Genomic DNA, 17,778 nt, shown 5'->3' on the forward strand with positions numbered 1-17,778 from the left:
ACAATATATAAGTAGTGAGTTTGATTTTTTTGGAGTTTAGACTATGGGATTGAAGTTCATATCATCATTGTGTGGACTGCTGATATTTTAATGGGAATTCTCATCAGAAGAGACCTCCCTTCATATATGGTTTTATATTTCTTTGTTTTGGTAACAGAACCTATCCAGATAAAACACTGTCCATGGTTCTTAGGCTTAAAACATATGTATATATTTTTAAATAACCATGTTACTGGTATTGCCCAAGATCTTCACAGTGCTGAAGCTTAAAATTGTTCCTCCAAGCTAACTTGGGAATAATTGTGACTTTTCTTTTTTTGTTTTTCAGGGAAATGAGGCAAGCTACCCTTTGGAAATGTGCTCGCACTGTAAGTTTTTTAATTGCTACATTATATTGTTGGAGAGGTTAATCTTATTTGGAGGTCGATATGTACAACTTTCATGTGTGAATTTTCTGAATTTACTGCTTGAAAAGTTATGGAGTTTATATACTAACAAAAAGGATAAAATTAAAAGGTGAAAGATTACCTTTGGAAAAAATATGGCTTTTGGTTTTAGATCGTAAAATTAAAAATCAGTCCATCTTCAAAAATAATCAGTTATAAAGGTTATTAGAATACAAAATAAAATTCTGATAGTTTTGATGTCTGTACAGGGAAGCGTTATAAATGGTAGTTCAACTGGTGGGCCTTTGCGTCAGTGCCAGTTCCTCAGATGTGGAACAGTTTGTGGTGAAGTATGTGCTATGTTAGGAGCGAAGTATGTTGCCTAAACTGTCTTTGTACCCTCAGAGGAAAGAGAGGTTGTGGCTAAAGAGCATTTTTTTTTCCTGTGTATGCTTGCAGCCAGGCATTTAGGTGAGAAGCCACTTGGTGGTTGGTTTTGGCCATGTGAGCATAAAATCAATTGCTCTGTCTCACAGGGTTAGTCTACCCTAACAAACTATTTCTTGCATGAAATTGACCAAAGAAAGGGTTGTCTTGTGAAATGTTCCTGTGGTGTTATGCTAATTGTAGTTAATTTTAACTGCTTTTTTCGTTGAATGTTTTTCTTCAGCACTAAATCATGTGTAGACCTGTGTATGTATGTATGGACTGCTTGATAAAATCCCTCACCTTTGGTATATCAGATCTTGTTTTTGAATAGGATAATAAATTTGTCAAGATAGGCACTGTCTTCTAGGTTGCTTTCACAATGCTAGTCATAACTGCACTCCAGCTCTCCTAAGTCAGATGGTAACATAAAATAGTCATGGAGGAAATTTTTTTCTAGGTATGTTTTTTAGAGAAATGAGACTTTAACTATAGTTGGCAAGTCCTCTGTGCCTAATACAGGTGTCCACATGAGTTACGATTTGAGTCATCAGTTTGTAAACATTTGAGAATCTTACCCACAGCACTGCCTTGCGGTGTTATGCTTTCAGTGTATAATTTGATAAATATGGATATGCAGGTGGAAGTTTAATATTTGGTGAAGACTTTAGTCTTTTTCTGGATCCTATATATCGGTCTTGGGTTACTGCTTCATTGGTCAGATTTTCCTTAGGGACAAGATGCCTTCTGAGGAATTTTTTTTTTTTTTTTTTTAAATCTGGATATGTCTCTGCCAGAGTTGTAAGCAATGTGTTGCCATCCTTAACTTTTGATTTCAGGACAAGATATATTTATTGGTAGCAACTGCCAACCTAAAGGCTTATTACTGAGCTTTTTTTGCCTCTTTTTGTTGCAGAGAAGGAGAAGATTTCTACATTATATTCTGTGGTTAAACAGTATGTTGAGGATATTGTGTCAATCTGACATTTTGCATGTTTAAAGCTTTTTCTGCTTTGATGGCTCTCACAGTAGAGAGAAAGTCAGCTGCTTCTCAGGGCAACCTAATGACATACCTTGGGGAAGATGTAGTTATCACAGACATCCCTTTGCGTTATTGTGCCTAATCAATGGAATAATTCCACTGTGTTTAAAGATTCTGCATGCCTGAATATCCTGAAAGAGCAGGATTTGTTTGGGGCACAGCTGTTTTACTGTAGAGTGTCTGTGAATAAGTCCGCTAAGTAGGTATTCACCTTGTTCTTCAAATGTTAAATGTTCACTTCAGTGTAGTTGTCACTGACAGGACAAAAGCTTTTCCGGACAAGACCAGACAATGTTTTTGAAGATCATTTGATAAGGATTTTTGAATGGTTAGACTTTTGAGAGAGGGTCAGTTAATGAAAATACATTTATGCTGTCTGCATGGTGGCATTGGGTCGTAACCTCTGCCTGGCATTGCAGTTGCTATTTTGGTATCTCGTTTTATAATTATTTTGTTTTAAAGTTGGCAGTTACAGGAGGCAAATTTGGGATACTATGTAGACGATGCACACCATTAAGTAGTCAAGAATATTCTTTTTACCCTTCATTTTAGAACATCAGTTCTTTTCAGTGGGTGAATTAGTGTTGCTAGATTCCTTAAAACAGTATGGTTTCGTTTCTCAGCTGTGCTGCATCTGAGAAATTACTGAAAATATAGTGCTGTTTCACATGGGGAAAATTTGATGTCAGCCAAGCCATGTCAAATTATCCATAAGAAAATTTTATCATAGCAAAAAGCTGTGAAGAAAATGGTTTTATAGTATAGTAAACTGTATTTTGTAGTATAGTACTTCATAGTAGAAAATAGTTTATAATACTATAGCAATATTTTATAGTATGTTTTGTTTTTAGGGTAAGGAGACTAGTATCTCTTTTCTGACTTAAATTGTAATTGACACATCTGAAGTCATGAAAAGGATTAGGCCAGCTGCCTGTAAGCATATACAAGACAAGTGGTTGAATGTGTTCTCAAGGGCGTCATCTTTTTGAAATCTGATCTCCAAGACCGAAATGGCTGTCTTGATTGCTACTCTGAAACATTATATTTGTGAATCAGACAAGACTGTAGATAGAGGTGAGAGCTTTTACTGAAGGTCTGTTTTTATTTTGAGATCTCCGCAATCTGTTCTAATGGAGAAAAAAATAATCTTTTTAACCTGGAAACATTGAAAATAAATTTCAGAACATGTTTTATTTACAAAAGTCTTTTTTCTAATACCTTAGGAATATTCCTGTTTTAATGATCTCATCTTTGAAAGATATGTGGAAACTAGGCTCTCTGCAACCATGCTTTTTGGTCTGTTTTTTGTTTGTTGTAACTCTGAGCCAGTGTTCTAAGAGAATCTGAAAAGCCAACCTTTTCAATACAGGTTTAAACATTTAGGTAAACACCTAGATTTCAGAAGTGCCCAGCACCTCTTTCCTGAGAGATGTACAACTTTTCTAAGGTTTGTATACTTTGCAGATGCCTCTGTGAGCGTTGTGTACTCTGCAGCAATCAATGTACAGTGCTTCTGAATGCATAAGCAATTATCCTGTTAAAATATCACTGAATGTAGTGGATTTCCAAGAGATCTGAATTTTTAAGGCACTCTTTACTTTTGACTGTTACAATAATAGCAAACTAGCAGTGGACCTTTAAGTTCACTAGAAAAAATACCATCAATACAAATTGTCTGAAATTACTTCTTTTCAACATAGAATACACTGCACTCCAGAAATTTGCTTTTAATGAAGCTTTTTGAGTTGCCCCTTGGTGATTTTTACAATACTGTATGAGCATCAGTTATGTGAGAGACAGCTTGATACAAACAATTGTTGTAAAACATCATGGATCGTCCCTCTGCTCTTCTGTGTTGGGGGAAAGGAGGAGGGTACTCAGTAATACATATCAACATATTAGAGAGCATTCATCTGAAAGATAAACTCCTGTACTAAAATGGGAGCCACACAGGACATTTGCATGTGGTTTATTGGAAGCATGGAGTTCTTGCATTTTAACCTGATTCATCACATTTTTACATGTATGCAAATGAATTCAAGATGGACAGCAGGTATTGTTGGTTCTAGAATTTTAATACTTGAGAGGAATCTCTTGAAAATACTGATAGTTATTTAACAAAAAATCCTTAATACTGGAACTGCTTAAAAAACCTCACCTTATTGTGTTAGTTACAAGGTGAATGAAATAAATAATTCTGTGTGCTGTAAAACAGTGAATAATTTGATGTTTCTGCTGGGCTATCAGCAAAGCCTTTTAAAGAAGAACGTTTAACAGGTATTATTTCTTGCCAGTTAGTAAGTTTGTAAGCTGTGTTATCAGTGCCAAGCTGATGAGATCCTTTCTGATTCTGCTGAAAAGCATAGGAAGCACAGCACTTCATGTCAACTGGTGAGCAAAGCACAAAAAAGGCTATCTTGAGTTTGAGGTTAGAGGAACGCTCACTGTGGCCAGAGCTCAAGGAAGCTCAGACCGCTGTGATGAGTCATAGGCAAACTCTGCCTCAAATGCTATAAACAAAGCTTGATCCTCCTTATGTTGCTCAGTGATGTTATCACCCTGTTTACACTATTGTGGACTTGGACCTCCTCAGATTTCCTAGGTTTGATCTCTATCCTGGTCTTCTGAGCTTGTCTTGTAAAATTCTGTCTTCTACTGCCACCATCAGTCCTTCCAGCTCAGAAAACTTCACTGTATCTGAATGATCTTGTGCCTTGTATTTACAGTATAGCTTCAGGATGTTTATGTGGGCACTAGGTTGTCTGTAAGGAGCCTTCAGAGAAAAAGGAAAGAAGTATTTTGTTCAGGCTCTGAAAATTTAATTCAGTAAATTCAGTACTGTGTTCTTCAGTGATAGCTGTGTGAAATTTTAAGGTCAGTCTGTTGCTAAGTACTGAGGAAGAAGCGGTCTTGTGAAAAAGGGCACATCTGTCAGAGATGAGGACATAGCATAGATGCGTTTGGGGAGGAAATCTGAACAAAAAATGACTAGGATATAACTGAAAGCTGCTCTTATACATAAATGTATGCTGTTTTCATTTAAAAAATCTAAATCAAATAAAACAAACCCCAAAACCCAGAAAACTTACATGGTTTTTCGTTCAGGCAGAAAGTCAGCAAAATTATGACTGTGAACCAAAGAAAAAATGAATAGACAAAAACTATGCAAATTTAAGGCTTCTTCTGTAATATTCTTCCTTGTTTTACATTCTTTTTAAAAAGTTATTTTATGAAGACAAAGATGTTACTGAAATACGAATTTTTTAAAGTGTATAAGCTTTTTAAATTTCAGTTTGTGGAAAGGTTTTTAAAGGTAGGTGAGGTGCTTGCAATATATTTAAGGAAAAAATAATGGAATTGTTCTGATACGAAATCCTCATACAGTCAGTTATGGAACACTGATCTGCAGATGTTGTGTTTATCCATATATGTTAATTACGATCAGAGGCTTTTATGCTCATGAACTACTAAGGAAATCACAGAATCACAGAGCGTTAGAGATTGGAAGGGACCTCGAAAGATCATCTAGTCCAATCCCCCTGCCGGAGCAGGAACACCTAGATCAGATCACACAGGAACGCATCCAGGCGGGCTTTGAATGTCTCCAGAGAAGGAGACTCCACAACCTCTCTGGGCAGCCTGTTCCAGTACTCTGTCACCCTCACCGTGAAGAAGTTTTTTCTCATATTCAAGTGGAACCTCCTGTGTTCCAGCTTGAACCCATTGCCCCTTGTCCTATCACTAGATGTCACAGAGAAGAGCCTGGCTCCATCCTCCTGACACTCACCCTTTACATATTTATAAACATTGATTAGGTCACCCCTCAGTCTCCTCTTTTCCAGGCTAAAGAGACCCAGCTCCCTCAGCCTTTCCTCATAAGGGAGATGCTCCATTCCCTTCATCATCTTTGGGGCTCTGCACTGTTTAGTTGTTTTAAAGTGAATTTTTTTTGGTTTTTTTAAAGAAATAATGTATGTACCTTTTATTGTTCTTGTTTTTTTCCAGTGTGAAATAGTTGTAGATGATCTTTAAAGTCCCTTCCAACCCAAACCATTCTATGATTCTAATAGAAACCCTCACAGAATTTGATTTCAGGGTTTCCCGGCTTGAGTTCTAGATCCAATTGCAAACTTCTGATTTCAAAAACAGATAATTCGTGAGGGATTTTTTTTAACAAAACAATGGCCAGTTACTTGAAATTTATTGCGATTTCTGAGTTCAGCTAAGGAAGCAGGAGAGTTGTGGTTGGACCAGGACATCATTTTAAACATGACTGATAAAAGTTGAGAGAGACTCATGGCTGTAAAAGTCCTTATATACGTTATTGTAGTATAGGTATAAATTATGTCTGTTCATTCATTTTACGGTGAAAATGTGTTTACATTGTAGTGTGACAAGCCACCCTTAATGGTGTTTTGCTTTTTCAAATGCTTATGCTGTAAGGATTTATTTGAGGATATTAACTTGTTCTATGTGAGTTGCAAATCTGGAGTAGAGCTTGCAGTAAAAATGAGGTTCCCGTGTTAACAGCTTGCCAAAGGGGTAGCTTTGCATTAAGCTGTAGTGGGTCCAATAGCTTTTCTGGCAGCAGGGCAGGGAGTGAGGGTAGGTAGCACCTACCATTTCAGAGACTAACTCCATTTACAGTTTTAAGATTTTGAGGAAAAATGGAAAACAATGAGTTTCTGTGGATAGAAACAACAGTTGACAAATACCGTCAGCATATTGGTGAAAAGAAGCATTTTCTGTTGGCAGAACTCATAAGCAACTATTTGGGCTAATTGCCAGTGGAGGTCTGCATTGCCATTCTCTTTTAATGCTGTCATCTTTTGGTGTCGTGATTACGTTCTCCATATAGCTTATCATATGGTGATCATTCCTTTCACGTGATCCAGAGGGGTTGCTGTGTAGCTATGCCGACAGTAATGTGCTCCTGATGCTGTGGTGCGATGTCGTGCTGTTAAGGGCACACCTTTAGTCATGTTCTAGGCTTCCGCATAAACTGGTGGGAAAAAAAAAGTGGCTTTATTGCACTTGAGAGCCTAATTAGTTGAAATGCCAAATTACATACTGGAAAATGAGGAAACTACTTTAAGCCTCTGCAAATGCTGTTTAGCCTTGTTTTTATAGCCCTAGAGGCAGAATCAGATCTATCACTTGCTGGCACAGCAAAGGGAAGATTCTGGGTGTATCGACGCTTTTTTTGCCTTCTACCTCTGTAGTTGCAAGCAGTTACCAAGACAAACTGCAGAATGTCAGAATTGACTATTCAGGTAAAATAAGTCTTGTGCTTCTGGACTTTTAGCATGCTGTCTCCCTTTCATTCCGAAATACCACAGTTGTGTGTATCTCTGGATATGTGTCTAGTTTTTAGACAAGGATATCAAGAAATGGTGGTGGAAGCTTGTTACTGCTTTGGTAGAGGATCAGGTCTCTGAATCGACTACAATTTCCAAAGAGAAAGCTCTGCATGTAGGCTGACCTTAAGTATCGGAAAGACTAAGGACTGTTTGTTTTTATGCTGCACTTCTGCAAAAGGCTAAGAAGGTATTAATGTGATGTAAAGTGGATCAGGTGGCATGTATCTATGTGCCTTGTAGAAGTTAAGAAACAATTTATTTTACTATTGAAGCAAACACATTAAATAGAGCTAAGAAATATTGAGGAGACTGTTCATGTTAGGAAAGAAATTGGTATGGGGAGTTAGCTTCCGGTTCTGAAAGATATGTTTGCTGTGGTTTGCTGTATGCTGGCTACTTTATAGGACTTCCTAAGTACCTCAGTTTCTCCTTGGTAGCCATAGTGAGCAATTTGTGAACTAACTTTTGTCTTGTAAATCAAGCTGCTGGTAGGGAATTTTCAGGTTGTTACAGGGAACATTTTCCAAGCTTTTTTAGTGGTGCTTATGGATTTACAGATTTAACCTATACCTGTCAAAATCAGAGGTGTAAAGTAGAGTGGTAGGTATGTGCTTTTCTTGAGATTCTCTTCAAATTTGAAGAGGGTAGATGAAGTGGTACTACTGCAGAACCTGAATCTGTTTCAATTTCTAGGACAAAATAGATGTATGCAGGTCATGGCTACAGGTATGTCTATTTCCTGATTGAGATGGAGGAAAAAAAAAATCTTAGATCTGTCTGGGTGATGTTTTGAGTAGGTGAGTGATGAGTGGTGAACAGTGAGGCTGTGTTAACGTGTTTAACTTAGCATGTATCTCAGGACATCCCGTATGTTTGGTGTGCTTAAGAAGCACTAGTTTTGCTAATACACTTACTAATATAACTGACTTTCTAACTCACTGTGTTAGTCTAGTGTAAGCATAATGCTAGCTCCTTCAAAAAAAACTCAATCTCTTCTTTAATTTCTTCATACCTGGTATTTGCAAGAGCTCTCTGACTAAGAACTAGCTAAGCATCCTCAATCCTTAAAAATGTTGTGTCAGCCTGTGGTATTCGGTGAGTCAAGGCTGTGTATTATGGCTGGTGCAGGGAGGAAAAAAGGTAAGTTTTATTTAACATAAAATGAAAAGGCTTGTGTTTGTCTTCAGAATTTGACGCTATCTTTATAATCTTCTATGAGAGTATTTCATAGTTGAAACAAAGTAGAAGAAATTCTGGTAGGAAAGCAATGAAGAAATGTGCATTGTGTTTAACTGGCAAAGGGTTTACTGAAACATTTCTGAAAATACATGTGGCTTTTTTTTTTTCCTTTCAGTTGATGCTGATGAGATAAAACGACTAGGAAAGAGATTTAAAAAGCTTGATTTGGACAACTCTGGTTCTTTGAGCGTGGAAGAGTTCATGTCTTTACCTGAATTGCAACAGAACCCATTAGTACAACGGGTAATAGATATATTTGACACAGATGGAAATGGAGAAGTGGACTTCAAAGGTAAGACACAGTGAAAAGTGGTGGTATTTTATTGGAATTCCTGGAGCCTTAGAATTCAAATTTTGCTTCATCTGAGAAAGGAAGGATGAAAACTTGTTAATCAAAAAAAGGTTCTAATTCCTAGTGAAACTGAATACCAGTAAAACTAGTTTCTGTGGTACGGCAATGCATTCCTGAAATAAATGCTTAAAAGAGCAGATTGTTTAGTAATACCTTTCCAGGTCATACCGATTTAGGACTACTTGTTTAAGTATCTCTTGAAGTACACCAATTCAGACTTTCAATTGTGGTGCTATCAGAAGTATATTTTTCAGCTGAAGAGACTGAAAAACAGTGGGGTGGATTGTGTAAGTTGTGTGTCTGTGCATAAGTTGTATTTATCCAAATGGTATGAGATCTCTCTTTTGTAGTATTTTGAAAATAGTTTTTTAAATTGTGAAAATGTTCCAAATTTTTCTGTTGATGCTTCTTTTACAGGATTTTTTTTATGATCTTAGGTAGACACTTCAAAAGAAATTTTTAGTACATGCCTCAAAATTTTTTGACTCTTAAATATTCATGATTGAAAGGACCAGCAGGTTAAAAATCTTCATTACTAGTTGATGTTAAAACAGTCTCTGACCCTTAGAAGTAGTAATATCTGTAACTTCTGCTCAAGCTAATACTTATTATTTCATATTGCTCATGACTAGAAAAGGTTAACCAGTTTTTCTTTAAGTTTTTTTTTTAGCTGGATAAATTTATTAAATCTCATTTGTATTGACAGGCTGACATTTAAAATAAAACATTAACATACAAAAGCTGTTAACTTTTACAAAACCCTTTAAACTTCTGTAGGGAGAACTACAATGTAACTGGAACGTTGAGTTTTTGAGACTTTCTTGCTATCAGTTTCCAAAGCGTACGTAACTGTCCAAAATTCCCTTGTGAACAATAGGCAGTGATGAAAGATGGAGGTATATTGTGTGTGACATTGAGCTGTGATTAATATAATTACCAAGAGCTGTTCCTCTTGGGTGGGAACAGGAAGTTGTCAGAATCAATTCTGTATAATAAAATTATGCTGCTGCAGTAGGTGGCAATGAATTCTATTGTTGTTGTCTGTCCAAGTTTGATTCATTTAATTTCTTTATTTCTGTCTCAGAGGGAAGCTCAAAGAAAAAGTTTCAAACTGAAAGAGGGTAGGCTCTGATTAGATATAAGGAGGAAATTTTTTCCTGTGAGGGTGGTGAGGCACTGGCACAGGTTGCCCAGGGAAGCTGTGGATGCCCCATCCCTGGAGGTGTTCAAGGCCAGGCTGGATGAGGCTTTGAGCAACCTGGTCTAGTGGAGGGTGTCCCTGCCCATGGCAGGGGGGTTGAATCTCTAAGGTCCCTTCCAACCCAAACCATTCGGTGGTTCTATAAAAAAGAAAATTACTAGTGTGAGGAAACTTGCATTATTTTATTGAAAGACCTAGCATTTAAGATTAATCTTAAAGCATAATGGTTAAAAAAAAAATCAGTCAAGCATTTCATTGATAAATCATATAGGAATTGTTGATTTAATGTCACAAAACTTGTTGAAACTGTAGTACGGCTTTCAGCATAATGCTATATTGCTCTTCCTCTGTATTCTTTCTGTACCACAGTTTAGCTTGCAGTTTTGCACTCTTAATAAGTCTAGTTACTGGATCTCATCCAGACATGTCACATCCCGGGGTTTTATTTTTTTGGCAACTCAAGAGTTTGCACCTGGGATAATGACTTAATTCTTAAACAATATTAGTTCTCTTTTTACTGTATTTCTCATAGGAAAAAAAAAGGGTTTTTTAGGAATTTGGTTTAGAGTAGTTTTCGGCTTTAATGTAATTCTTGCTTTGAGAAACCAGTCTTGAGCTATACAATTAGAATCCCCACTGCAGCAGCTTTCGTAGAGATCTTGATGGATTTTTGTGAAAGTCTAGGAACAAAATTATTTTAATACTGGTGTTGAACAAGTCTGTTCAGTGAGCGCAGTATTGGATTTGGAGTACTTCCCACTAAAGAACACTGGAGTATCAAAGTATGTAGACACTTAAGTGTCACAAGGTGGGCTACATTTTAAAGGTTTTAGGGTAATTTAGATTCTTACTCAGAAATTTTTAGGAAGTGTAATGATTATTTCCTTCGTTTATTAAAAAAAATACACTTTTTTTGCTAAATGTTTTCTTGTGTTCTTTAGAATTTATAGAAGGTGTCTCCCAATTCAGTGTCAAAGGAGATAAGGAACAGAAGTTGAGGTGTAAGTATTTTGATTTTTCCTTAACAAATATATTTTTGAGGATCAAAAAATTGTTTTGTTAGTTAATCTTGAGGAATCAGCAAATCCAGGTTCTTTTAAAAGTGGGAAATCATTAAGATTGTAAGCTTTTTGCATACACTGTCATTTGTATGAAGAATTTGCCAGCACTCTTTTCTGCGGGGCAGGTTTGAGGAGGTTGTCTTCTGAGTATCTTCAGTTGCTTCCTGGTTAAAAAAAAAATCATTTAAGAATATTTACTTTACAGATCTGTGTAGCAATGTCCTTTGCTTTATGGGGGCATTAAAATAACATTTTATTTTTTGGTACTACAGTAGAACAGCACTAAATTCTTGTTTGAGAACTGCATCTCAGGAACACAACATGACCCAAGCTTTTGGAGTGGGGAAGGGATAGGTCACTCATGGATGTAGCTTTCAATAACTAAGACTGAAATGTTTAAAAACAAAGTCAGTCTTAATGCCAAATTGTTTGCAACAAAGTAACCAGGTAGAATTTTGAATCATCTGTTCCCTGAAGGTTGTAATTTTTTCTGCTTGCAAATGAATTGCTACCTGGGTACTTTACTTTTTGCAGTTTTTTATAGAGTTCTCTTACTGCTGGTGTTAAAACAATTCCAATTGACATTTCTAAAGTGAGTTGTTCTCTTTTAAATGTGATTAATTCTATTGTTTCTGATGTTTCATGTTTTCAGAATGAAATGGAAAGGCTGTCAGAAATCTCACTTAAATGTAGTATTTTTCTCAGTTTGTGCAGGCTTGTGTCATCACTTATTATTAATGCAAAGCACATGAATGTATATGGCTCTTCTCCAACCACATTTGTTACTGAAAGTTTTACATATAATATATATTTTACTTCTGCAGTTGCTTTTCGCATTTATGATATGGACAAAGATGGTTATATCTCAAATGGAGAGCTCTTCCAGGTGCTGAAGATGATGGTTGGGAACAATCTCAAAGACACTCAGTTACAGCAAATTGTAGATAAAACCATAATTAATGCAGATAAGGATGGTGATGGAAGAATATCCTTTGAAGAATTCTGTGCTGTAAGTAACCTCTAAAGAAAACTTTGATAATTTGGAATGTAAAAAAAAAAGAGGAAAAATAGTAAACAGTATAAAGGGTAAGATTATAAAAGCAGAGTGTTTCTTCTGATCTGGCAACAGTCACTGTTTGGCCCAGATTTATTATAGATGGCGTTTTGTCTTATGGCTTCCAGTGGAGCAATGTGTCTTGTGGCCTACGAAGAAGTCATTAATCAGTTCCCTCCAGATGCAGACTCTCCCATTGAATCTAGCATGCCTGAAGAAGGTTGCTTTGTTCAGAGCACAGCAACTTTTACAAAATAATTTGTATGTCATTTTATGATATACTAAACACAAGACCAGTTGTAATTATTTTTGTACATAGACAGAAATGCTAGCTTGACACAAAGACACATATTGGATTTCAGTCTCTATGCTGGTAGAATATAGCAGCTTTAAAGATGAGTTGCGAGTGACTGGCTTGTTGTAGGAGGCTGGTTTTCCCTATTTTCAACTGTTATGTGTGATTAAAAAAGAAACAGTGCGTTGGGTTGTTTTAAATGTCTCTAGCTGCTTAATTGAATATACTGAGTGAAAAAAAACTGTGGTGGGCAGGCATGTATAGTCTGCTAGGGGGTGGGGATGCTTCATACCATCTGAAAGCTGTAAAAACCAGAGTGTGTCATTGCAGTTCTCTCTTTCAAAAAGTGTCACTATCTGGGGTGGTGCCTGGAGAGGAGAGGTGTGTTCCATGGAGGTGAACTTTAGGTTAATCTCCCAATCTCTAAACTAGCTGTCTGCTCCAAACCACCCTTTAGAAAGGTTTATCTTTGCAGTGTGGAGAGAGACTGGGGAGATTATCACCAGCTGCAGAAGGGGGATTTTACAAAGCCCAGGGTAGTGGGATTTGTGTCAGTTACAGGGAGAGTAACCCCTCAAGTGCTGCTCTTGAAAAAGAACAAACAGTTGAAAGGTGCATTTTAAAAACTCTGGATTTTACTGAGCAGAATGCTTGAAAGTAGCACTTGAGACTTGAAATGGTTGATTTTCAGCTATGTTGTGTATTTATTTAATTAGTTGACAGCAAGTTTTAAATTCTTTCTCTCTTTAAAAAAAAGTAAAAAAGTAAATGATGCATTGAAATGTGAACATTTGAAAATCACAATATTGAGTGTTTACATATTAATTTTAAATGGCGTATTAATGAACGTACACCTGGGTAGCACAGTTTTGAGTCGATAGGCACTCAAGTGTTGCTTTTGTTTCCTTCTCTTTGAATTTACGACTTCAGTTCAAACATAACTTGTTCATACTCATTATTAGTGCAGGTTCAAAAAAAGAAAAAAATCTACCCTCCCCCAAACTATTAAAGCAAAAAAGGTTCTATTGTCTGCATATTTTTTTCGTAGAGTTTATTTATTTTCATAGCATCATGTGGAAATGTGTGCTCATCTGTAAAGAACTCAGAATAAGCTGCAGCCTGCAAACACTTTGATTAGTGAAATACCTGTTCGTTTCTTGCACTAGGCTGTTGTCTTCCAGCTGTCCATTGAATATGTTGCCTTTTCTTTTCTTTGTCCTTGGGCTTCTGCCCAGACTTCCTGTCTTGTACTACCTGTTTGCTTTTCTTCTTCTTTTCTTTTAAGCTCTTCAGGTTTGTAGAGCTCCTGACAAGACACCTTTTTTTTCCTACAATCCGTTATCCTCTTGTTCTTGCATTCTGCCTTCTTTGAATTTTGTGCCGTCTACAAAAAATAGGTTTTCTCTGTGACATTTGGCCATACCATTTGGCCTCTGAATCTTATTTCTGCGTTAGAAGAAGTTCCTCTGATATTGCACCTTTCTTCCTTTCTCTGTGCATGAATCGTACACCTCTGAACGCTGGTAATTCTTTTCTAGGTGCATGCAGTTCTGTCAGAAATGCTGTTGCCTTTCTTAAGGCTCTTTGCTTCTCATATAAAGACGCACAGTTTTACAGGGTGTTTTAGAAGTAAAGTTAGCATTTCATTTAACATGCGGAAACTGAATACAAGGTTAGAATGTGCAGATGGGGAGGAAAGCCAAAATGGTGTAATTCATACTTGTTTTCAGGCCCTTGAATGTGTAAATTGTATGAACATAATTAGCTTGGGTAATACATAATTCATTCCTGTATCTCCCAGTTTCTGTGAAATGTAAATTAGTTTGGAGAGGCCAGGGAAGTACTGTAATTACGATTGACCTGAATGTATCTTCTGAATAAAGTGTGGTTTCTTGTATGTTGCTTTCAGTTATCACCTATTTCTGACCACTTATTTTTTTCTCCTAGGTTGTAGGAGGCCTAGATATCCACAAAAAGATGGTTGTAGATGTGTGACTCTCTAGGGCACCACCCAACACTTTTGCTTTCTTCTCCATCTCTGAAGATCTGCTCAAGATGTCCAGCAATGCTCTCTGTGTATTTAAATGGAAGTATTTTCTCTGTGAAGCCACATTTTCCAACATGAGCCTCATGAAGCCAACTAAGTGTTATTGAACTTTTATTCTCTCAATAACTCAGTGTAGCACTTTAAAGTCTGAAGGACAGCAAAGATGGAAAGAGCATATCAGTGTGGTGGAGAAAGGGAAGGGGTTGGCTTTTTAATTTATTTTTCTTCATCTTTTATAACAAGGAAATATCTATCTATATATATGTGTGTGTGTATTTATATATAGATATATATGTAGCTTTCTATATGTAGTAGCTAGGTGGGCTTTAATTTAATATACTTGATTCAGAAACAAAACTTAGAGTACAAAGTGCCAAGCAGAATATTAACAGTTCAATATATGGATATACATCCTTACTTTTATTTCACACAGTTTTATATATATAGTAGAAGAATGTAAAATTTTAACTGGGTGTTAGGTCAGCTCCTTTTCTTTTCCTGTGACTGTTCAGATGTTTCTATATATTGACTGGCTGACAAAGCATTGCTTATTAATTCACCTTAATTACATTTTTTTTTTTTGTAACACAGGAGACTAAGTTTATTTATACCTGTTAATATATTACCAGGGACTGTGTCTCTTTGCTAAATAACTTAGTACAGTTCTACTTAATATGAGAATGTAGTTTAATGCTACTGCCAAGAACTAGCCCTCGTGTGCATGTAGTAACTGCAAAATGCTTTTGATGGCTGTTAGATTTCATCACCTAGGAACTGGGAGCAGTTACAGCTGTCATGAAGTTAAGGCAAATCTGCTGTTCTGGACTCATTTTAGATACAGCTGCTCATGGTGTTACATGCATTCACAATTTTCTCTTGTGCTTTGCTTAATGAAATTAGGATCGACATAACTCTGCAGGATTCCCATCTACTTATTTTATACAGTACTTAGATTAGAAAATGTTCTTGCCATTTAAATTCTGTTATTTCAACCATGATTGTTTCCCCTCTGCATTTAAAGAATATTACAGGTAGCATAAATAACTGGTAATATTTGATATATATATATATATGTATATAGGATTCATATGGGGGGGAAATCTTGTTAACCTATGCCATAGAGGAGGAAAACTTCACACTATCTAAATTTATACCTCTTGCGGTTCTCCAGTCTTTTGCCTGGAGAATTTTTTCTTTTCTAGATTTGTCCATATCATAATTTGTAACAGATGGTAACTTGATATATTTGTGTGATATAAAAGTAGCGAGCCATGTTTTACAACTTTATATCATCCCTTCCCTTTTCTGCAATGGTACTATTGGCTGGAAGAAAAACATTTGCTAGATTTTTTTAGGACAGTACATCTTTCCTGTATAGTAGTTTTTCTATTTAAAAAATTGTTTTATAATCAGCAGTGGGAAGTGCAGGTTGTCTGAACGTACTCCAGTCGAGCACCTGTCTGCCATAGCTGTTCCTTCAACTGAGTGCTGCACGTCATGGGCTCTGTCTGTGAGAGAGAAATCCAGGTGCTTGGTGTCCTTGCATGACATGAAGTTTTGCATGTAGATCGATTTGAAATGTTCCTCTTGTTTACATAATTTGCATAATTTAAGATATAATGTTGCCAAACTTTGGTAAATGTTAATGTTCAAAACAAAAATCTCCACTACATATAATTTTTCTTCCTCTGGATCAGTACGTGGCTTATAATCCCAGCCAGTGGTTGTATCTGTTCCAGTGTCAACTGCCATGTGCTCTGCTTCAAGGGGGAACTAGTCTTTTGTGAATTTTTTGTACATAAGTATTTGTTACAAACATTTTAGCAAATGCTTTTGATTTCTCTTACTTGCTTGTGCATATCTTGGCTGGCATTATAGAAATTAGTGCTAATGTTATTTCCTTAGGGGGACTCGAAGGGGAGGGATGAGGGGGTTTTTTTTAGTTTGTGTGGAGAAAAATGGTTTATGTTGAATGTTTAGTTTTTCCTCTGCATGCTACATCTTATGTTGTGGGAACTGTAAGAACCTTCATACTATATGATTACAAAAATAAAATATTTGAACCTTGGCTTCAGTACTTACCCAGGCCTTTCCTGTTCACCTTCAGGCAGCTCTGCACCCTGCTCTAAAGAAAATAAAGCTTGCTGTTCATAGTTTTTGTTCCCTCTTCGATTATAAAGATTTATTGAAAAACTCTACAGGGTGCAGACAGTCCTCTGAATACTTCCAGGCTTCATTTCAGTGTTTCAAGACCACTTGAATATTTTTTTTTTCTTAAAGGCACATCTGGTTCTCTTTGTAAAATGTCCAAATTGGATAAAATATCTTGTTTAAATCCTACTAAATTCAGAATGACTGTGGTAAGTAGTAGGTGGTTTTAAAAAACCAAAAAGATCTCTAACCTCAATATAGGTGGAGAATGAAAGGCAGCTTCTTTCTCAATGAGAGGTCTGAGACCTCTGCTGGTGCAAACAATCCTCCCTGTAGCAGGTATGTCGTTCACAGAAGCAGCACAGAAGCAGTTTGCTGTTGTTCTAGATGGTGCAATTGTTTGGGCTTTCTGTCTGCTGCCATCTCCCTTTCTACCCCTTTTAGTGTCAGTATGCACCTGCTTTGGGATAAAGATTAGATTACTTTTGTGTGTCCTTACCTTGCTCTCCCCTTATCTTTCAAGCTAATAAATGATGTAAGAAACCATTGAACAGAAAATGTGCTAACCAGGTCAGCACACTGTTTTGCCTTGAGGTGCTGAAAATGGACACACTCTCCCCTCTATAGCTCAGCCTGCTGAGAGCTGTACATGTAGGTAATTCAGCAAGTCTTAAATCTCTTAGCAACTGAAGGCTTGAATGAATTTGGCTATAGTAATCATCCCATGCTATAAAGTGCTGCACTGGAAACTGACATTGAGAAAAATGCTTACTCAATTTGCTAGTGTTTTTGATAATTTCATTTCAGTTTTTGTTTTCATTCACAAACCTCAACTGAATTATTTTGCAAGAGACTTCGTAACAAGTTTGGCTAGCAGGGTCAGGAGAAAGGGGCCCACATTTAAGTCAAATTGGGACTCTGGCTAGGCTTTTGTCATCTTTCCCCCTACTCTGTTGCATGCACAGAGCATTTTAAGGAGACCCAGCACTTTACAGTTGTTTGTGCTCTGGTACACTTGGCAAGTACTTCTGGAAGCTCTTAGCTTCACTAGGCTGCCTTTACAGATCATTTGTGAGAGATTTAAAAAAAAAAAATCTATATAGGTCCAGATTCTAGGATTAAGTTCAAATATACTATCTGCCTCTTATTGTCTTCATTTTTGTG

The 17,778-nt window shown here is 36.6% G+C and overlaps 1 protein-coding gene across 1 annotated transcript; it reads left to right on the forward strand.

The window, feature by feature from the left end:
• Positions 1-333: 333 nt before the first annotated feature.
• On the forward strand, positions 334-16,531 carry PPP3R1 (protein phosphatase 3, regulatory subunit B, alpha). The gene is made up of 5 exons (XM_010079660.1): positions 334-368; positions 8,569-8,745; positions 10,948-11,007; positions 11,892-12,076; positions 14,364-16,531. The coding sequence occupies exons 1-5, from the start codon at positions 356-358 to the stop codon at positions 14,409-14,411; spliced, it is 483 nt and encodes a 160-aa protein (XP_010077962.1). The 5' UTR covers positions 334-355; the 3' UTR covers positions 14,412-16,531.
• The last annotated feature ends 1,247 nt before the right edge of the window (positions 16,532-17,778 follow it).

The sequence above is a fragment of the Pterocles gutturalis genome, unplaced genomic scaffold (genome assembly GCF_000699245.1).
Source record: "Pterocles gutturalis isolate BGI_N339 unplaced genomic scaffold, ASM69924v1 scaffold16584, whole genome shotgun sequence".
Taxonomy (NCBI): Eukaryota; Metazoa; Chordata; class Aves; order Pterocliformes; family Pteroclidae; genus Pterocles; species Pterocles gutturalis.

Bases quoted from the DNA above. Each gene is read 5' to 3' on its own strand.
- PPP3R1 (XM_010079660.1), top strand. The intron at 8,746-10,947 runs GTAAGACACAGT...TGTGTTCTTTAG, and splicing joins TGGAGAAGTGGACTTCAAAG to AATTTATAGAAGGTGTCTCC. The intron at 12,077-14,363 runs GTAAGTAACCTC...TTTTTCTCCTAG, and splicing joins CCTTTGAAGAATTCTGTGCT to GTTGTAGGAGGCCTAGATAT.